Source organism: Dromiciops gliroides, chromosome 2, assembly GCF_019393635.1.
Source record: "Dromiciops gliroides isolate mDroGli1 chromosome 2, mDroGli1.pri, whole genome shotgun sequence".
NCBI lineage: Eukaryota > Metazoa > Chordata > Mammalia > Microbiotheria > Microbiotheriidae > Dromiciops > Dromiciops gliroides.
Window position 1 is genome coordinate 220,279,886 of NC_057862.1, and position 20,615 is coordinate 220,300,500.

General features: G+C 37.4%; 1 protein-coding gene across 1 annotated transcript; it reads right to left on the reverse strand.

Moving 5' to 3' along the window:
- Positions 1 to 7,894: 7,894 nt before the first annotated feature.
- Positions 7,895 to 12,143, reverse strand: LOC122738604 (pre-rRNA-processing protein TSR2 homolog). Its single transcript, XM_043980604.1, is given in 5 exon segments — positions 7,895 to 7,946; positions 10,619 to 10,710; positions 11,440 to 11,766; positions 11,768 to 11,833; positions 11,835 to 12,143. Coding segments are annotated over 5 exon segments (846 nt in total).
- Positions 12,144 to 20,615: the final 8,472 nt, after the last annotated feature.

Genomic DNA, 20,615 nt, shown 5'->3' on the forward strand with positions numbered 1-20,615 from the left:
GTTTTAGACATTTATGAGCTGTGTAATCCTGGAGCAAGTTATTTAGCCTCTCAGCCTCAGTTTTCTTATACGTTGTTATAAGAATCAAATTATATAACATGTAACATGCTTTGCAAACCTTAAAGCCAATGGCCAGTTATCATTAGCAGCAGTAGCAGCAGATGCATTATCATCTTTTTAGGCTTCCTGCTTCAGTGGGTTTGGGGATTTGAACATTTCACAAATTTATTATCTTCCTGTTTGATCGTTACTATATAATCAACTATTTTATACACAATTTTAAAAAACTTGAGATAGCATAGTGGACTTATACGTGTTTGTGTGTGTGTCTGAGTGCGTGTGCACATGTGCATGTAGTGAAAAAGCTCTCTTTGGATTTTTCCAAGTCTATTATAACTTCATAAACCTTAGTTGGATCACTTGAATGCATTCTTTTTTTCCAGGGAGACTAAACTGAGTTTTCTCAATCTCTTTTCCATAATATGTCTTGATGCCTAATACCATTTTGGATAAAGCAAGCTAAACTTATTTGACAGCAATTATAACATTCCCAAGGTATGCTGACTGGTATCTTATATAGTCCTCCAGGCAAGGTTTTAAAGTGAGACTTTATAGTACTACACTGCCTCAGGTCAATTCTACTGCATTTTCCCTTGTCAATACTATTTATTACTACTTGTCTTCTCTACTGTGCCATTTTCTGGAAGGTGTTTTGAAGAAGACGATATAAGAACCCAAATTGTTGATGTAAAATTGGGAAAAGCTGAGACTTTCTTATAAGAAGAGGAAGGAGAGGAAGAGGAATAGTCATTTAACCTCCCTATGCCTCAGGTTTCTTATCTGAAAAATGAGGTCTTTACTCAGTGATCTCTAAGGTCCTTTCCAGATTGATGTTCTATGTTCCTATGATTGAGTAAATGTGCAAATTATTTCATGGATTCTTGTTTTCTTTCTGGATTTTGGTATGTCTTAATCATCACCAGAGAAAGCAAGGGAGAGAGGGAAAAAAGGGGAGGGAGGAAAAGTAAATCTCTCAGAAAAGTAGAAGGGGAAAACCTCAGGTGCTTATGGACAATTTCGGGAAGCCCTCTTAGTCATTCCTTATTCATATTTCAAATAAATTCAATTATTAAGCACCTATTGTATATAAGGAAATCACTAGTTGACATTAACGATAAAAGTCTCTGCCTTCAAAATACTTACATTTCCCACTACCTAAAGATTAATTTATAATAGTAGCCTATGTTTGTTGTAAATTGATGGCCCTTTTTTATTTTAATATGAATATTGTTCTTGTAAAACATGACTATGTATTATACAGAGATGAGACACCAAACCAAAGATTAGTCTAATCCAATCCATATGATCATATATTTAGAGGTGGAGAGGTCCTTTGAGGCCATCAAGTCCATTCCTCCTCATTTTAAACATGAAGAACCTGAGACATAGTCAGGTTAAATGACTTGCCATGGCTTATACAGAAACTATTAAGTATCTGAGGCAGTATTCAAACCCTGGTAAACAAGTGTCTGATCTGTATACAGCTGCCTCTCCCAGCCCAACCCAACTCAAACAAATCCAATCCAATGTACAGTGCACAGAGCAGGACCAGCCTCGAACTGGCAGCACTGCCAGAGCCGTGGAATCTTCAGCTGCTTCTTCTGAAGCTCAGCTCGTGCACTGGTGAGGGGGTCCAGCAGTTGGGTGAATGAGCTGCAATCTTTGCTCAAACTGGAGTGCCGCATTCTGAACCAGAAAGCAACCTTGAGGGACAGCCACCCAGTGGGGGAGGGGCACAGGCATGCCAAGCTTCATACAATAGAGAATCATATTTCAATTAGACTTCTGTTTCTGGGTCAAAGAGAAAGTGGGCTGTGGTTACTCACAGGCCAGGTATGCTGTGAAAAAGCCCAATCACTCCTGAGGCCAAGCTGTAGCTTGGAACAGTATGTCCTGGAAGCAACACTATACCTTAAGAAGGTGTTAAAAGCCAAGAAAGAGGTGGTCATGATGAGTAAGAAGAAAAAACAGCAGACCATGGAAAATTTCTTTGGGGGCAAGGTAGACCAGAATACAACTTCAGAAGAAGAGAATAATAAAGTCAAAACTCCTGTATCCAAAGCTTCCAAAAAAAAAATAGTAATTAGTCTCAGGCCATGGAAGTGCGCAAAAAGGACTTTGAAGAGAAAGTAAGAGAGATAGGGAGAAGATTTAGAGAGATAGAGGAAAAAATAGAAAGAGAAATGAGAGCAATGTAAGAGAGTCATGAGCAAAAAAGTCAACAGCTTGAAAAGCCAAAAGCAAAAAGAGAAACAAAAGCTCTCTGAAGAAAATAATTGCCTAGCAATTGAGATTGAACAAATGGAAGCTAGTGACTTTATGAGAAACCAAGACACAATAAAGCAAACTTAAATGAATAAAAAATAGAGGTAAATATGAAATATTTCCTTGGAAAAACAGCTGACCTGGAAAACAGATCCAGGAGAGATAATGTAAAAATCACTGGACTACCTGAAAACCATGATAGAGCTTAAACATCTTCTTCCAAGAAATTCTCAGGGAAAATTGCCCTGATATTCTAGAAAAAGAAGGTAAAATAGAAATTGAAAGAATCCACTGATCACCTCCTGAAAGAGATCCTAAAATGAAAACTTTCAGGAATATTATAGCCAAATTACAGAGATCCTAGGTCAAGGAGAAAATATCGCAAGCAACTAGAAAAAAAGGAATTCAAATATTGTGGAGCTACAGTCACAATAACAGATCTAGCAGCTTCTACATTAAAGGACCAGAGGGCATGGAATATGATATTCCAGAGGGGAAAGGAACTGGGACTACAACCTAAAAATCACCTACTGAGCAAAACTTAATATAATCTTTCAGGGGGAAAAATGAGACTTCAATGAAAAAGAGGACTTTCAGGTATTTGTGATGAAAAGACCTGAAGTGAATGGAAAATTTGACATTCAAATACATGACCCTAGAAAAGCATAAAAAGGTAAACAGGCAAAAGAATTCATGAGGGATGTTAAAAGGTTAAACTGTTTATATTCTTACATGAGAAGATAATACTTCCTACTCATAAGAATTTTCTCTATATTAGGGCAGCTGAAAGGAATAGACTTAGAGGGCACAGGTGTGAACTGAATATGAAGGGATGATATCTGGAAAGCATTTATCCTTGTTTTTTTGTGGAGCAGTCAGTGTGTGATGGCTGATGTCTGGGGCTGGATTTGGGCTCGGGGCCTCCTGAGTCCAGGGCTGGTGCTTTGTCCACTGTGTCACCTAGCTGACCCATGATGACATCTTTAAAATAGGGTTGAGGGGTAAATGGAAGGCACTGGAAGAAAGGGAAAGGGAGAGGTGGAAGGGTGTAAAATAACTCAAATTAAAGAAATAAGAAAAGGCTTATGGAGTGGAGGGGAAAATGGAGAAGGACCTGGGGAGTGGGTGAGTCTTACTTTCATCAGAATTGGCTCAAAGAGGGAGTAACATAAACACTTAAGTGCATAGAGTAATATATTTTGACCTGAGTGAAATTGGGAGGGGAAGGACAAATCGGGGGAGAGGTAAAGAAGGGAGGGCAGATTGGGGAAGGAGGCAGTTAAGAGCAAAACACTTTTGAGGAGTGATAGGGTGAAAAAAGATAGAAAATAGAGTAAATATCAAGGGGAGGTAATAGTATGGAGTGTAATACAGTTAGCAATAGTAACTGAAAGAAAGGATGAGTAGGATGCTATCACAAGGAATTGTGAAAAATGCAAACCATCAACAGGAAGAATTGATGCTGTCTGAATAGAGACTTAAGTATAATTTGATTTGTTAGTTCCTCTTTCTGAACTTATTCTATTTTCTTTCACAACTTGACTAATGTGAAGATGTCTGGCATAACTGCACATGTATGTCTTATATTGAATTGTATGATTCCATAGGGAGGGGCAAGGCGGAAGGGAGGAAGAAAATTTAGAACGCAAAATTTTAAAAAATCAACGTGAAGAAATGATAAGCAGGCAGATTTCAGAGAAACCTGGAAAGACTTACATGAACTGATGCTGAGTGAGATGAGCAGAACCAGGAGAACATTGTACACAGTATCAACAACATTGTGTGTTGATTAACTGTGATAGACTTGGCTCTTCTCAGCAATACAATGGTCTATGATAGTTCTAAAGGACTCATGATGGAAAATGCTCTCCAAATCCAGAAAAAAAGAACTGTGGAAATCTAGATTCAGATCGAACTATACTATTTCTACTTTTTTTGTTTTCCTTTTTTGAGTTTTTTTTTTCCTTTTGCTCTGATTCTTCTTTCATGGTATGACTAATGTAAAAATATGTTTAACGTGATTGTATAGATATAGATATAGATATAGATATAGATATAGATATAGATATAGATATAGATATAGATATAGATATAGATACAGATACAGATACAGATACAGATACAGATACAGATACAGATACAGATACAGATACAGATACAGATACAGATACAGATATAGATATAGAATACCAATATCAGATTGCTTGCTCTCTTGGGCAGGGGTAAGGAGGGGAGGGAGGGAGAAAAAATTGAAAGTAGAAATCTTATAAAAACATTTAAAACTCTCTATATGTAACTGGAAAATTATAAAATACTTTTACATAAAAAAGAATGTAAAGAAATCATAAGACTAAAAAGGATAAGAGTAGCTGGTATAATTAATATAAACCTGGGAGAAGCTTCGGGCTCAAATCTTCCTTCTGATTCATCCTGGCTATGAGATCTTGGGCTCTTAATGCCCTAGGCAATTCTCTAACCTGCAGATTAAGTGCTACTCTGCATTGGTAGAGGTAGTTACTCAATGTGATATTTCTTCATTGATGAAACCACAGATCAGCTCCAAATTTAAAATAATAACAAAGTGTTTATTTATATCCTTTGTGATGCTTAGATATAATTTCTAATGTTCTTATAAAGAAGAGTTTGAGTCTTGGGGAGACACAGTAAAATTATATGACCTTTAATACTTCAAAAAGCTGAAACCTCAGGGCAGCTAGGTGGTACAGTGGATAGAGCACCAGCCCTGGAGTCAGGAGTACCTGAGTTCAAATCCGACCTTGGACACTTAACACTTACTAGCTGTGTGACCCTGGACAAGTCACTTAACCCCAATTGCCTCACTTAAAAAAAAAAAGTGCTGAAACCTCTTTATGCCTGAATCAACAGTTTTATGAATTGGTCTGTTAAAAAAAAATCATTACATGATGGTCAAGCCTCTGGTGTTGAGCTTCTTCAAATGTGGCTGTTGTGGACTTGTACTTAAAGCCCTTCCATATTGACAGTGTCATGAAATCATTTCCATTCATTCATTCATACCCCAATCACTAGACTTCAAGTTCATAAAACACAGTTTGGATAAATTGCATAAACTAATCTAATAGTAGCTATTCATTATTGCTCCCCCAAATTTTATCACTAGATGAGAGGCCACTTGAATGTAGAGCCTTGCCCTGGAGTCTTTCAAGGCTCAATATAAAAGTACCATTGACAATCTTCTTATCTAACCCTAGTCCCCTCTACCTTGTTACCTCAAACCTTTCCTTTGGCTCTACAGTATCCCTCTTTCTGAAACCCTTTGATTCTTCTTTGCCTCCTAAATCATTCTTTTTTTAATGTAAAACATTTCCTTATTAATCATTTTGTACAAGATTTGAATAAGAGAAAACAAATGAAAGTGAGAAATAGTATGATTTAGTCTGTATTCAATCAATATCAGCACTTTCTCTGGAGGTGGATAGTATGCTTCATCATTAGTCCTTTAGGATTGTCTTGGATCATTTTATTGCTGAGAATAGCTAAGCAATTCACAGTTTGTCATCAAACAATATTTCTGTCATTGTACACAAAGTTCTACTGGTTCTCTTTGTTTCACTATACATCAGTTCATGTAAGTCTTTCCAGGTTTTTCTGAAATCATCTTGATTGTCATTTCTTATACTACAATAATGTTTCATTACAATTATATACCTCAGCTTGTTTAACCATTTCCCAATTGATGGGCATACCTTTGATTTCTAATTTTTTGCACACCAGAAAAAGAGCTGCTACAAATATTTTTGTACATATATATCCTTCTCACCTTTTCTGGATGTCTTTGGGATATAAACCTGGCAGTGGTATTGCTAGATCAAAGGGTATGCAGTCTTTGCACATAGTTCCAAATTGCTCTACAGAATAGTTGGATCAGTTGACAACTCAAAAACAGTGGACTCATTCTTACACTTTCGCTTTTCCTCCCCAATTGATTTACAGACTAAGTATGTATATATAGCCTTTGATTCTCTAATGTCAGAATCAGAGATAGCTCTTAATGCTTCTTAAATGTCCTAAAAAATAATTTATAGTTATAAATCAAGGTCACCCCCCTCTTCCCAAACAAACATGTATAGTTTGCCTTTTGCCAGCGTGTTTAAATACCTATAAGTAGGTAAGACTTAGAGGTACTTCCAATTTCCTTGCCTTTGAAAAGCTTGGCTCAATGCCATAACACAATGAAATATCAAAGTCTGTTACAAATACATAAAAATACACAGGAAATATAATTATTTGGTTGGGCCTCTTATTTATGGGTTGGATAGCAAGACAATGTAATCAAATACCTTGGTGCTAAAAGTATTCCCTTCCATACATAAGATTTCTTTATGATTCTCGATCCTCCCCTTGCTGCACAGTGACTGATGAGAGGAAGGAGGTAACTGGCATGTATATCCAGTAGGCAGGTGTAGCAGAACAAATATAATAACACTCTCTTTCAGAGTATCATAGATGTAAAATTAGAAGTGAATTTAATATTCCTCCATCTAGTATATGCCTTCATTTTACAGTAGTACAGAGGCTACCAAACTAAATGACTTACCCAAAGTCAGCCAAGGAATAAGGAGAAAAGCTAGGATTGAACCAAGAAACATTGAGTCCATTTGTAGCAGTTTTTGTACTTTACCACACTGCCCCTCAGTTCTTTAGTATATTATACCTTAGGGAATCAACCTAGAATAAGAATGTTGTATGCTATCATGGAAAATGGCCTTTTAGTGAGAACATCTAGGTTCAGGGTCATCTACTCAGTATCCTTTGGCAAGGCACTTTCATTCTCTGGTCCTTGATCTCCTCATGTGTACAAAGAAGAAAAAAAACTGACTACATGATACTTAAATTCTTTTCCAGTTTTAAATAACTCTGACTCAACAATCTCAATACTTGTCATAGTTCACGAATAGGCAAAAGACAGAGGAAAAATTCTCATATGTTTTGAAATATTCAGAGTAGCAGTTTTTTTGGTTTTGGGGAGTTTTCGTAAAAAAGAATTAGAAATGGAGAAATAATGATTGAATAAGGAATGACTGATGGCTGTATGGAATATTCATTTAGGAGGAAATTATTATGTAGTAAGAAATTATAAATATGACAAAAATCAGAGAAATGTGAGAAGACTTATATGATTTGGTAAGGTAAGGAGAGCCAAGAGAAAAAATAAAGTCACTAAAATATGTAAATGAAAATAAAACTTTTTAAAAAGAGCCAAACTCTGACCAATTTTAATGACAAATCTTTGTCTCAAAGAATATATATGGAAACATCTCTCTCTCTTCTCAGCAGAGGGACATGGGAAACTAGAATTGACTTATACCTCAACTTATTCCACCATGCTAGGTAGTAATCCCATAATAAGTCTCTGGGGATGGAGTCATAGAATAGATAAGCTTATATAGGCAGGTGTAGAAAGGGAAAAATAAGGGGGGAAATAGTGAACTTCATCATGAGTCATTGTCATGGAATGCTTTTAAAAATTTATTCACTTGTTTTTGTATTTCACATTCATTTATCACTATATCTATTTCCCCAATTCCTTTCAGGAAGTCATTCCTTTTAATAGAGAATATATATAAACTAATGCATTATGCTAATGTGAAAATACATTTTGCATGACTTCAAATGTATAACAGTTATCATATTGCTTGCCTTCTGAATAGGAGGGATAAGGAAGAAGCAAGAATTTGGAATCCAAAATGTTATATGTATACAAAACATATATAAACTAATACATGGGGGGATGATATTATATGCAGTGCTCCGTACCCATGATACACACCTCTTCAAAGAAGGTGGAGGGCTGATATATTTTCATATCTTTTTGGAGGACTACAATCACCACCACCACTACCACCACACCAACAATAACAAAATAATAACGATCAAAATTGAGTGCTATGAAATTTTAACGGCCAGGCACATCTTCAAAGGAGATATTTATTAAGCAATGATATTGTATCCATATCCCCTATGATTCCAAAATGACAAGTCTGAAAAGGAATATAACTTATTCTTTCTTCCCTAAATATTTTATCCAAATTACTGTTAGAATATGAGAGGTAGACATCAATGCCCATACTCCAACAACTCAAAACAATTATTTTTTGTTAACAACAAGGTCAGTCTTATAATACCAGAAGTTGGACATGACTGAAATGGGTAGCAAGTGCAACCTGAAATTACAACTATTTAGAGATGTTTCTAAACTCTCATTGAACCCTATACATTAACATATGTATTCATCTGTCAGCTTAAAGCATCCAGAAATGGACTCTTATGTTACCTGAGGAGATGACAATGTTTTTTATTGTTCTTGAAGTGTCCAGGATAGTGCCCATCATATACATGACTCTTGGAATTAATGTGGATCAAGTCAGAAGACCTGGCCTTCAATTTGGCTCTACTCCTTACTACCTATGGGATGTTGGGCACATCCTTTCTGGATGTTAGACTTTTATTTGAAAAATAAACAGGTTGAAATAAATAATCTTTGAGTTCTGTTCCAACTCAAATTTGTGGGTATCATTTGACTTTACTTGATTAAGAAGTAAGTGGAACTAAAGAACCATGAAATATTAAAAGTGGAATCTGGAACCTGACAGATTGTTTAGTCCAGGGGTCCTTCACTTTTTTTTTCCTGGTCATGGACTCCCTAGGCAATCTAGTGAAAGCTATGGACTTTCTTGCAAAATGATGTTTTATTACTTACTTGACAATTGATTGAAATGCTAGATTTCAATTATAGGCTACCAAAAATAAAGATGACTCCCTGCCAAATATAATGTCACAGACCCCTTGAAATCTATCCATAGTCCCTTTGGGATCTGTGGACCACAGGTCAAGAACTTGTGGTCTAATACAACATCCTCATTTTACAGTATAAATAAGGAAACCTAAATATGAAAATCAGACTTCTTGTCTGATACAAAGAGAGGGACAAAAAATTTTACTGGGATTTTCCAGATTGAGGGGCACATCCCTAGCCCCCATGATGTGGAAAGGATACCTGTACTAATCACTTACTCTGTGTTAGCAATGTGGTGGGTTCTGGGAATAGAAAGGCAAAAAAAAGTCTGTATGCTTGAGGAACTTGCATTCTAATAGAAGGACAATATATTTATATTTAAATTTATATTTATAAGCATAAATAAACAAAACCATGAATATGTTTTTATATAAACATAAACATGTATATTCACATATAAATAAATGAACAAGCAGATAATAAATGAAAGAAGAAATATATACATATGTATAGATGTGTATATATGTATATTCTAATGGAAAGACTATATATGTGTGTGTGTGTATATATTACACACATATACATATATTCCATTAGAATATATAGGCACTTACTGATCTCATGCATATTTGTGAGAGTACACCCAAATTTATGAAGAGAATATGTGTTTCTACTGGTTACATTTTGCCATTTCAGTAAAGGGTTTTTCATTTTAACCTGATTTTGTCAATTAACTGTCAATTAAAGGTGAACCCACTGCTAGTAGGGTCCTATAAGCTATACCCTCTGAACAACCCAGGACTTTTAGATATGATGTATAGGCTTTTATGTTTTTTGTTTTGTTTTGTGGGGGGCAATGAGGGTTAAGTGAATTGCCCAGGGTCACACAGCTAGTAAGTGTCAAGTGTCTAAGGCCAGATTTGAACTCAAGTCCTTCTGAATCCAGGGCTGGTGCTTTATCCACTGCACCACCTAGCTGCCCCTTTTTTTGGATTTTTCTAAAGATATCCATATATTAAATATAGAATGTGAAGTCATAGAAGGTCTTGAACCTGACATTATTGTCCTAGGGGGGCCAATCTCCGAGTGCCAAGTTGAGAATGAGTAGCACACTAAATACTGTGCTAGGCTTTGTGACACCTTTTAGGGTTTTGTTTTTGTTTTTGTTTTGGCAAAGATACTAGAATGGTTTGCCATTTCCTTCTCTAGCTAATTTTCCAGATGAGAAAACGAAGGCAAATGGGTTAAATGAGTTGTCCAGGGTCACTAAACCAATATTTGAGGCTAGTATTTTTTTCCACTTCCAGCTTGGTTCACTTTAATCCCACAAGGAACTAGGACTACAGAGCTTTCACTCTGTAAATATTCAAGCTTGCTATTACCGTTTCAACTGTCCATATGAGGAAGGGGAGACCATTACCTGGTTAAGTGTACCAGGAAGTTTTGAAGGTCATAATTGAGAGACTAAAGTCATCACATTAGGGAAGGAGGGGAGTCCAAGTATGGGGGAGGAATTTGGGAAGAGCTGGGAGGTCCGTCAGCATGGAAAAGCAGGTGAAAGGAATACTGTAGAGGGCTCTAAATGCCAGACTTAGCACTTTACAATTTATCTTAGAAGGAAGAGGGAGTCACTAACTGTTTTTGAGCGTAGGTGTGACATAGCCAAATCTGATCCTTGGGAAGATTACTTTGCCAACTGTGTGGAGGATGGAGTAGAAAAACAAGAAACAAGTTTTGAGGTTACTTTAGTTGAGGTCAGATTTCATTGGGGAGGGGAAGGGAATGAAATTAGGATAGAGGCCATGTGAGTAGAAAGAAGGTAGGTGGGGTGAGGGAAGTAAGTTCTGTGCTTGTTGAGAAGGAACTATGGTTCAGAGGTGGCCCCTTGTGTCCCTTCATTGACCCTAACTCTGAGCAGGCATTACCTGGTAAAGGTCCTGGAGGGGAACTTGGGTGAACAAAGGATGGGAAAACTTTCCAAGCTTCATCTCTTTGTATCCCCATTCTGTCCCCCCGACCCCCTCAGGTCCTGTGAAGCAGAGCAAAGTCAATGTCTATCCCTCCAATCTTGGGAGGATATTATTGTCTCCATTTTACAGATAAGGAAATGGAGGCCCAAAGAGGTCAGGTGACTTGCTGAAGATAACAGGGCACTGATAAATTTCACAGCCAAGCACCCAATGCTCTCAAGTAGAGACTCCATACAGACCGGTGCTCCTTTGGGTGCCCTGGATCACCCCAAGCGGAGCAAGAGGCTCTAGAGATGCTCTTCCCTGAGATGTCCTGGAGCACAACTGGAAGGCCAGGCCCAGTCCACTAGGGAAGGGCTAGGCTCTCACTTTTTTCCCCTGGATGACAATCCAGCCGTCTTCAGCAGCTTCATACCCAAGTGAGGCCCTGGCTAGAGGCAGCCTATGGTCCAGCCTGGGAGCCACAGGGCAGGACGGGGCATCCGTGCTGTGGGTCACCTCCTTTTTCTCGGCTCCCCCATCTGTCCTTGCCTCCTGGTCAGAGTCCTTGTCACTGGTCTGGTCGACTGCCCCAAACTCCGTGGCCTGGACCTCCATCTGCTTCTGGCCTATGTGGGCGATGAGCTCTCTCATCAGAGATCCCTCAGCACTCTGGCAGTACCTGAATACTGTCTGAAGCTGCTGGCTTACCTGGGGGCAGGCTTCCATCTTCTACCAGGGTATCAAATTCGGTGCTCATGATGTCGGACAGGAAATCCTCCACCCACCTCACCCTGCTCCAAGTCAGAATTCTGGATGAAACAGTCCTCCACCACTGCCCTTAGCCACAGGGCCTTCTCCAGGCTGCGGACTCCTCTGAAGCCGTTCTCCACAGCAATCCGCAGCGCTGGCCAGGCCTCCAGCATCACCGGGACACAGACACTAAACCAGGTCGACGCTTGTTCGGCAGACGCTGCCATCTCGGACTCATCACTGCCAGCCACTGGAGCATGGTTGGAACTGGCACACTGTGCAAGCCCAGGGCTGGTCGCCTGGGGGGAGAGGAGGGGAGCAATCCCGACCACACCCACCATCATAGTCTCCCCCCCCTCCCCCCCCAGCGCCTGAATGCTCATGGGTGGTAAGCATTTGAGACTATTTGGTCTGAGATCCCCTTGATTCCATTCCAGGTCCTATTGTTCTATCCGCTGTGCCACCTAGCTACCCCAAGATAGATTATATTTATATATTTATAAACTCTTTAAAAATAAATGTATTTGGTTTCTTTTGTTTTTATGTTGAAGTCCTTTATATACTTGACCATCAAACTCTTCTCTGTAACAAAGGAAAACAGTTAAACTAAAATAATATAGTGACAACATAGTTAACATTTCTAGTTCATCCCTACGTAATGACTTCCTTTCTTTAGGACCAAGATTAGTAACAACAAGAGAATTCTTCTTCCTTTTAGTTAATATTATTTTTTAAAATATTTACACCATTGGTCAGTATCTAGTGGCCACCTGTTTTGCTTACTTCATTCTGAACCAGGCTGTATGAATTCCCACGTCCCTGAATTCCCCTTCTTTTTATGGCAGATCAATAATGTTCCACTAGGTCTATATGCCAGTCTGTCCAGGCATTTGCCCCTATTGATGAACTGCTACTTAGTCTTCTAATTTTGTTTTATTTTTGCTACCAGAGAAAGTCTGGTATTAAAACTTTTGGATTTCCTAAATCTGCTCTGTCTAAAAGAGTATCCTGTTTTGCCCATTGTCAAGACCAAAACTTTGTCTTTTCAAACAATTCAAAAAGCGGTCCACTGTCATTCTAGAACAGCTTAGCTAGTCTCCCTTCCTTCACCAAAGACTCCAGCTTCTGTTTTGATTGCCTATTGTTTCTTTGTCTGGCTCTATTTGATCACATTCCTAGCCTAGCATTGGTTTGAAGATGAAAAAACAGCCTATTGGACTGATTTAAAGGCTACAGTGATTATCTTCAGGACACTCTGTACTGGTTCCTTCCATTATTGTGATTATGGATCACGTATGTAGCACTTCATTTTTGTAAAGAGCTTTATATCCCTTTCATAACTTGTCATCAAGAGCATCATAGTGGGATAGGGTACTTTTTAACCGTTAGAGAAAGAAAAACAAAGGTGTGTTAAAAAATTGTAGAATAAGACAATCTTAACCCAGGATAAGAACAAAGATTTCATAATGGTAGAGTTACCATGAAACCAGCATAATTCTATTAAAGTAGATAATTTACATACCTAGATTTTAATAATTTTGACAGTTTTTTAATGTCTTTTTAAATCTAGAATTTAGGGTAGCAGTGTGAGACAGTGAAGTACAATCAGATCTAGTGTAATAAAACCTAAAACTAGAGTAAGAAGACCTATGTTTGGGGGCTCATAGAATATTGGACAAGTCACTACCTCTCTTAGCGTTCAGTTTCCTTATTAGTTGATGGGCCTGAAATAGATCATCTCTCAGATCCTTTCTAGACTTAAATCAATTATCCTGTAACCTTTATTTGGATCAAATTGGCTGAATTGTTCAATTTTCTAGGGTTGTTCTATGGACAAGCTGCCCCAATCAAAATGAAAAAGCATAAAGTCTATTTGAAAATTGGCTACTTTCAATTCCAAAACACTCATAATGGAAAGTGCTATGGACATACAGAGAAAGAACTGATGGAGTCTGAATGCAAATCAAAGCATATAATTTTTCGCTTTATTTTCTTTTTCACTGTTTCTTTTCCTTTTGTTCTGTTTCTTCTTATACAGCATGACTAATATGGAAATTTGTTTTACATGATGGCATATATACATATATTATATATATGTATATATTATATATATTTATATATACACAAACCTATATCAAATTGCTTACCATCTTAAGGAAGGAGGGTTGGGAAGAAGGGAGAAAATTTGAAACTCAAAATTTTATTAAAAATTATTGTTTAAAATTATCTTTACAAGTAATAGGGAAAATAAAATACTATTTAAACAACAAAATAAAAAGAGTATTGATCACTTTAAGTCAAAGGAGACTTTCTATTCAGAAAATTCTATTTCTCCATGAATTAATAACCATTCATTTCAATCAACATTTTAAACACCTCCCATTTTCATTCAATCATAAGTATCAGCATCATGTCTAGAAAAAAACAATAGCAATATCTGGACAGTCTACATTGCTTAGGATTTTCAATGTATTTCACATACATTAGGGGATTTGATTTTTAGAAAAACCCTATGAAGTTAATCCTACAGGTCTTATTATCCATCCCTCAAGTCCTGCCTGTCTCTTATACCTACTACCTGTAATTTCCAGGTCAAGTCACCTGACCTCTAAGAGCCCCAGACAGCTCTATAAAACTAAAAGTTACAGAAGGATTGCCCAGATTTGTTACCAGGGGGAGCTTCCTCTGGGTGTGAAATCACAGATACACCCAGATCAAGAAGAGGGCAACCACTGAACTCACCAAAGATAGGAAGCTTTCTCATATGTTTCATCAGCATGTACTAATTATTCAGTATGACCTTTGGCAAGTTCTTTATATTCTTTGGGACTCAGTTTTATCATCCACCAAAGCTGAAGTTGAACCATGTAGTGGCTAAGATCCTTACAATTTTATGTCTATGATCTTATAACATCAATCAAACACACCTAAATATGCAGAGATATACACACATATACAGATAGACAGACATATGCACATGGATATGTAAGCATATGTATATATATATGCATATGTGTTTTATGCCTGTGTGTATATGTACACAGAGAAACATACACTATGTATATGTGTATATATGTATATGTATGTATATGTGTGTGTGTATATATATATATATTAGAGAGAGAGAAAGAGAGAATGAGAGAAGATTCAGTATAAATTTTAGGTAAACATTTTTTCAAGCTGATTCCATTATTAGAGGTATTCAAAATTAAGGTCAATGATAGGATTCTTCCAGAAGGCAATTTGTTAAAATAAAACATACTCTGCATTTGGTATTAGTGGCCTAGAGTTTAATTTCCAGCTCAGCCATTTACTACCAGTATGACCTCAGACAAGTAATTTAAATTCATTTCTTTATGGATAAAATGAGATAGTTAGATGACACATTTTTGGAATGACATTGGTAACCTAAGCAATGTCTAGAGGAAGACAAGCAGCATGGTGAAGAGCCTTGAATTCATAACATATTTGAGGAACAGATGAATATATTGAATGTATTAACACTAAAAACACAGAAATAGAAGGGCATGATAACTATCTCCAAAAACTTGAAGAGCTGCCATATGAAAGAAGGATTAGATTTGTTCTGTTTGACCCAAAAAGCAAATTCAGAACAATAGATAGGAGTTTCAGAAAAAAAGAGAGTTAGGCTTGATAAAAGGAAACATTTCCTAACAAGTACAGTTCCCAAAACTGTAATGGGCAGCCTAAGGTCTTTGAGTGGAGGTGGTATGATGACTTGCTCTATGTTCCAGAAGGGTTGTGGCTATTGTTGGTGTACCCACCCTTTCTCCCCACCCCAAGTTTCAGGCATAGCTTTAAGATTCCTATTAACATTAAGATTATGTAATCCTATAGCTATAACAAATTATTGCTCAATAGATACACTTGAGAAGAACAAAACAGAGTTGTTATTGGCCAGCTCTGACTCAGCCCAGTGCCCTGGTAGTTTAGGTTTGCTAGCTGAATAAAATAAAATACTCATAAAATATCTGATGATTAAAAAAAAATTTACTTAGCCTTAACAGGGGAATTATATTCAAAAAGGTTATTCAGTGAGGGTACCACACTAATCATCTCTACCCTTTTCTCCTGTCTCTCTGTTGCCTGTGGAAGCCCCAGTGGTCAAGAAGCAGGGGCTGGTTGGAGCTCCTCCTATGTTGTTTATTTATTTATTTTTACTCAGATGATTAAGAATTCACTTTAAAAACAGAAGCTTTGAAGCTCTGAGCAAATTAAACCTAATGGACCTATAAAAATACACACACACATATTTTAAAGTTTAATCTTTGTGAGATGAGTTAGTATTTCCATTATATCCCACTCCTTGGTCCTAAAGATCTTCTAAAGTAGGGCTTCTTAAACCTTTTCCACTAGCAACCCCATTTCTGGCCAAGAAATATTTTTATGTAACCCTAGGTATATAGGTATATAAAATAGGTATACATGGCCTTTTACTGTTACCAATTTATTTTAGCAACACCCCCCATTCAGTTATGCAATCCCATATGGGGTTGTGACCCACAATTTTAGAAACTTTCTTCTTAAGGACCTTTCATCACTTAAATGATTTTAGAACTATTCCTGAAAAAACTTGATATTGGAGATAGAAGATAGAGAAGCCTGTCATAGGAAACACTGGAAGAAGAAAAACTAAGCCAAAAAGATAGCATAAATTACACAAAATAAAAGGCAAAAAATATTTTAATGGCCTGCAGAAAGAGTGACTGAATATGGGAAGAATCAAGATTAGAAATCATAAGTTTCACCACCTCCCTTTGAAAGGATCAGGTCTAGGGAGCAGTTAGGTGGCACAGTGGATAAAACACTGGCCCTAGATTCAGAAGGACCTGACTTCAAATCCAACCTCAGACACTTGACATTTACTAGCTGTGTGACCCTGGGCAAGTCACCTAACGTTCATTGTCCTGCCCCCTCCCCCCCAAAAAGATCAAGTCTCAGATCTAAATGATCTGGTCAATGTGATGCATTATTACCAAATTACTGCTGTTCATAGTGGGCCTCCTGATGTTAATGTGACCTTGAATAAGAGGAATATCAGGTATATTCAGTATATAGCAAACGTGATATTACCTATGCATACTTGTTGATCCTCATCATAAGTAAATCATCTATAGATAGAGGTAGCTAAGGGGTAATTATGACACCTTGCCTAACACTGTGGTCAATTGAAAAAAAATGCATTTTTTTACCCTCTACTCAAGAATCTCAGAACATTAGCCACAACATACCCTTACCTGGGAAACCATAGGGTGTAGGGAGAAAACTGAATTCTGGCTTCTTTAGAGTCACCTGAGGGATTATTAGCCTCTTCATCCCTGAGAGCTAAGTAAGTAGTTTTGCCTTGTTCTTATTTCGAGAAAGCAATCTTTCTCCCAAGAAAGCCACTCCTTGATTTTCCAACTGTTTCTGGAAATGAGTTTTCTGAAAATTCCTGGATATTTTACTTATAGCAATATGGGGATTATAGTAAGCAAAGTGCTTATTGTAAACTTGAGATTAAGCCTTGTTTATGAGGGCCCTACTCTACTGGTGTCCATATCTCTGCCCACTTTGGTGCTTCTGGGGACTGTGTCAATGCCCATCCTGCCACTTCATGTCACTAGTGCTTATTCTGCTACCTGCTGTTGTCTATTACCATTGCCACTAGGACCAATAATGTTTTCTACTCTGATTTCTCCCTTGCACCAAGGTCTGGATGTATCCCTCAGTGTTGCCACTGTCTCCTTGTTCAACAGTGGGATGAATGCCATTGCTGGAACCTGATTCTATCCCACTGTACCAAAGAAAGCTAAATATCACGCCCCCCCCCCCATTAGAGCCTGACTCTGTCCCACCCACCGAGCCTAATGATACTCCCATGCCAGAGTCTTTCTGTTTCCCCCTGTATTAGGTCTGAAGTGGTCATGGACAATCTCCTACATCTACAAAATGAGGGTAATAATTAAACTCATACAGGGTTGAAGAAAATGCTTAAAGTGCTTTGAATACTTTGAACTTGGAATGCCATGTAGATGTGAGTTGTTGTATGCCCAATAAAGTAAAGATTCCAGTAAATAATATAATGAAAGGCTCTGTGCCAGAAATAGGTGATTTCAATACTCTAAGGCCTTCATTCTTATTTTCTGCTGTGTTTTATTTTTACAGTTTTCCTCATTCAATAACGCTGATCAGAATGTTGGCTCACTGTATCACAAGCAGCATTTCTATGATACCAAAACCCTGTTTGGAGCTACTGAAGTGTATCATCTTGGTGAATCATTCATTTCATTGGATGACCTCAGAACTCCAAATTACATGGAGTAAACTTAAATGCTTAATTGTTTTTACCGATTTTTCCTCACTGATTGTACATAAGTTCTTCTTTGCCTTGTGAGGGTTTTTTCATTAATTATCTAGGAACTTTATTTGCCGTCAAGTCAGAGAACAAACCTCACAACTCTAATCATTTCTCAGCAGTGAGTTACTGGATGTGGGAAACACATCATCCCAATAATGTAAAATGGACTCAGACTTATTGATCTCAATTTAAGGAATTTGAGAGTGTAAAATAAAGGGCATTTGCTCCATGAGGTTGGAACAGAAGGGAAAGATACCCCCCCCATTATAGCCATAAGAAAGACTTCCCAGTGAGAGGGAAGCTGCCCTCCTACCCCTATCATACCCTACTAATTGGTTTTCAAGGCTATTTCTATATGGGAATGTTAATCATGTTAATGCGGAGACATTTCTGAAAGTTCTGTTGAATCTTCCAAGATCCATCCTCTACTTGCTCCAACTTGAAATTTGTCCAGAGTATCATGTAGTATGTTGAGCAGAAGAGTAAGTAGCAAAATTTTGTGTCTAGGACAAAAGAATAGGATTTTCCCAGAATAATAACATGAAATAGACCATCATGGTCTATAATTAGCATGAAATATGCCCCCAATTTACTTGGGAAAGGTTTTAGGAGATCCCAGGACATTATAAGGACACCACCTGGAATATATTTGGATAGTGGGGATAAACTTGGGAACAAACTATGGAAGACCTTACCAAGGGTGCAGCACCAAGGGTGGTCTTTCCTATTTTAGCTAATTATTCTTGTTAACTAGGTATTAATGTCAACTGTTGCTATGCTGCTGAAGTACTGAAAATGCTCTCAGCATCCCTCTAAATTTCCCAAGTGCCCAAGGTCAAAGCTCAAGTTGTCCACTTCTAGTTATAGTTCTGCCTTTGGTGTACCTAGAGCAATAAAAATGTTTCTTAACATACCAATATCTGGATAGTGAATAGAAAGGTCAGAAGAGTGAAGGGTATAGAAGGTGCCATTAAAGATACAACTATTATTTACTTAATGCCTTTGGAGCAGTTTGTAATAAAGAACCACACAGAAGATCCTTACTAGTATGTTCACAAAATGGGACTTTAGAGACACAGTAAAATTCAATTAGGAGCTATATATATAAACTACTCTACTGCAAGGATGTCTTACCAAGCTTCCCTCTCATCCTTTCCTTTCCCTTCATTTTTCTTCCTAGAAAGTCAGTTCAAAGAAAGAAGATGTCCATTGACTAGGAAATAAGGAAACAAGTTGTGGCACAAGAATGCTATCAAATATTACTTTGCTATAAAAAAAAAATATATATATATATATATATATATAAATATAGTGGATATAGTGAAACATGGGAAGATTTGTATGAAGTAATGCAGAGTCAAGTAAGCATAACCAGAAATGCAATAGACACACTGACTGCAGCTATGTAAATAGTGTGAGAATTGGTTTGGCACCCCCTACTGGAGAGATACTGTAGGGAAGCTCCGCCATGAGGAGAAAGCATGTGATTTAGAGACCATGTGGCTTTAGCATCCGGAAGGGACATCTATTGAACCACCTGTGGGACTTGTCAATCAGAGCTACCAGCCAATTAGCTTGGAGCTATGTGTGGGTGGATGGCCCTGTTTCCTGTTGGAGAGGAGGTTTCTGGGAGGAGGAAGGAGCGAGCGAGCTCTCTTTCACCCAGGACCTCAGTTTGCTTGCAGCTGAGATGCTGGCTCTCTGAGATAGATAAAGGAATCTTGGCCTCTTTATCTCTCTTCATCAAATTCTTATGCTCCTTAATAAATACTTAAAAGTCTAAACTCCTGCTAAAGCTTATAATTTATGGCGACCACTCAATAGAATTTTAGACAGTTAAGGTAGAATTTTAGCCACCGTACAGATAGCAAATTTACAATAAAAAAAGAATAATGCCAAGGAAGCAAATTAAACTGAGTGCTGCTAAATTATAATGAACAAGGAGGCCACAAAGAGGAGATTTGAGGAGGCACTTCCTTCACAATTTTGCAGAGGTGGGCAACTATGAATAAATAAGCATCACAGATAATGTCAAAGTTTTGTTTTCTTTTCATAGTGTTGGTTAATGTTACTAAACTTTAAAAATATATTTAATTTTTAAATAATGCATGGCTCTTTAATAGGGAGGATGGGAGATTACAGTTGTAAGAACAAAAGATTTCAATAAACATTTATCACTTTCTTTTAAAAAGTCAGTTCTGCAGCTGCAGAGTAATAGGTCAACTAATAGCAGAAATCCTGCTTTTATCTTCTGACTGCAGATAAATGTGCTGGTAAATATTGAACATATTTACATATTTGGCTCTCCCAAAATTTGATTTATATGTGTATGTATAAATAGATATAGATATAGATATAGATACAGATACACACTTATATACACATAAATACATATATGCACAATACACATAGATACATACATGCATATACAATATGCATATATGTACACATA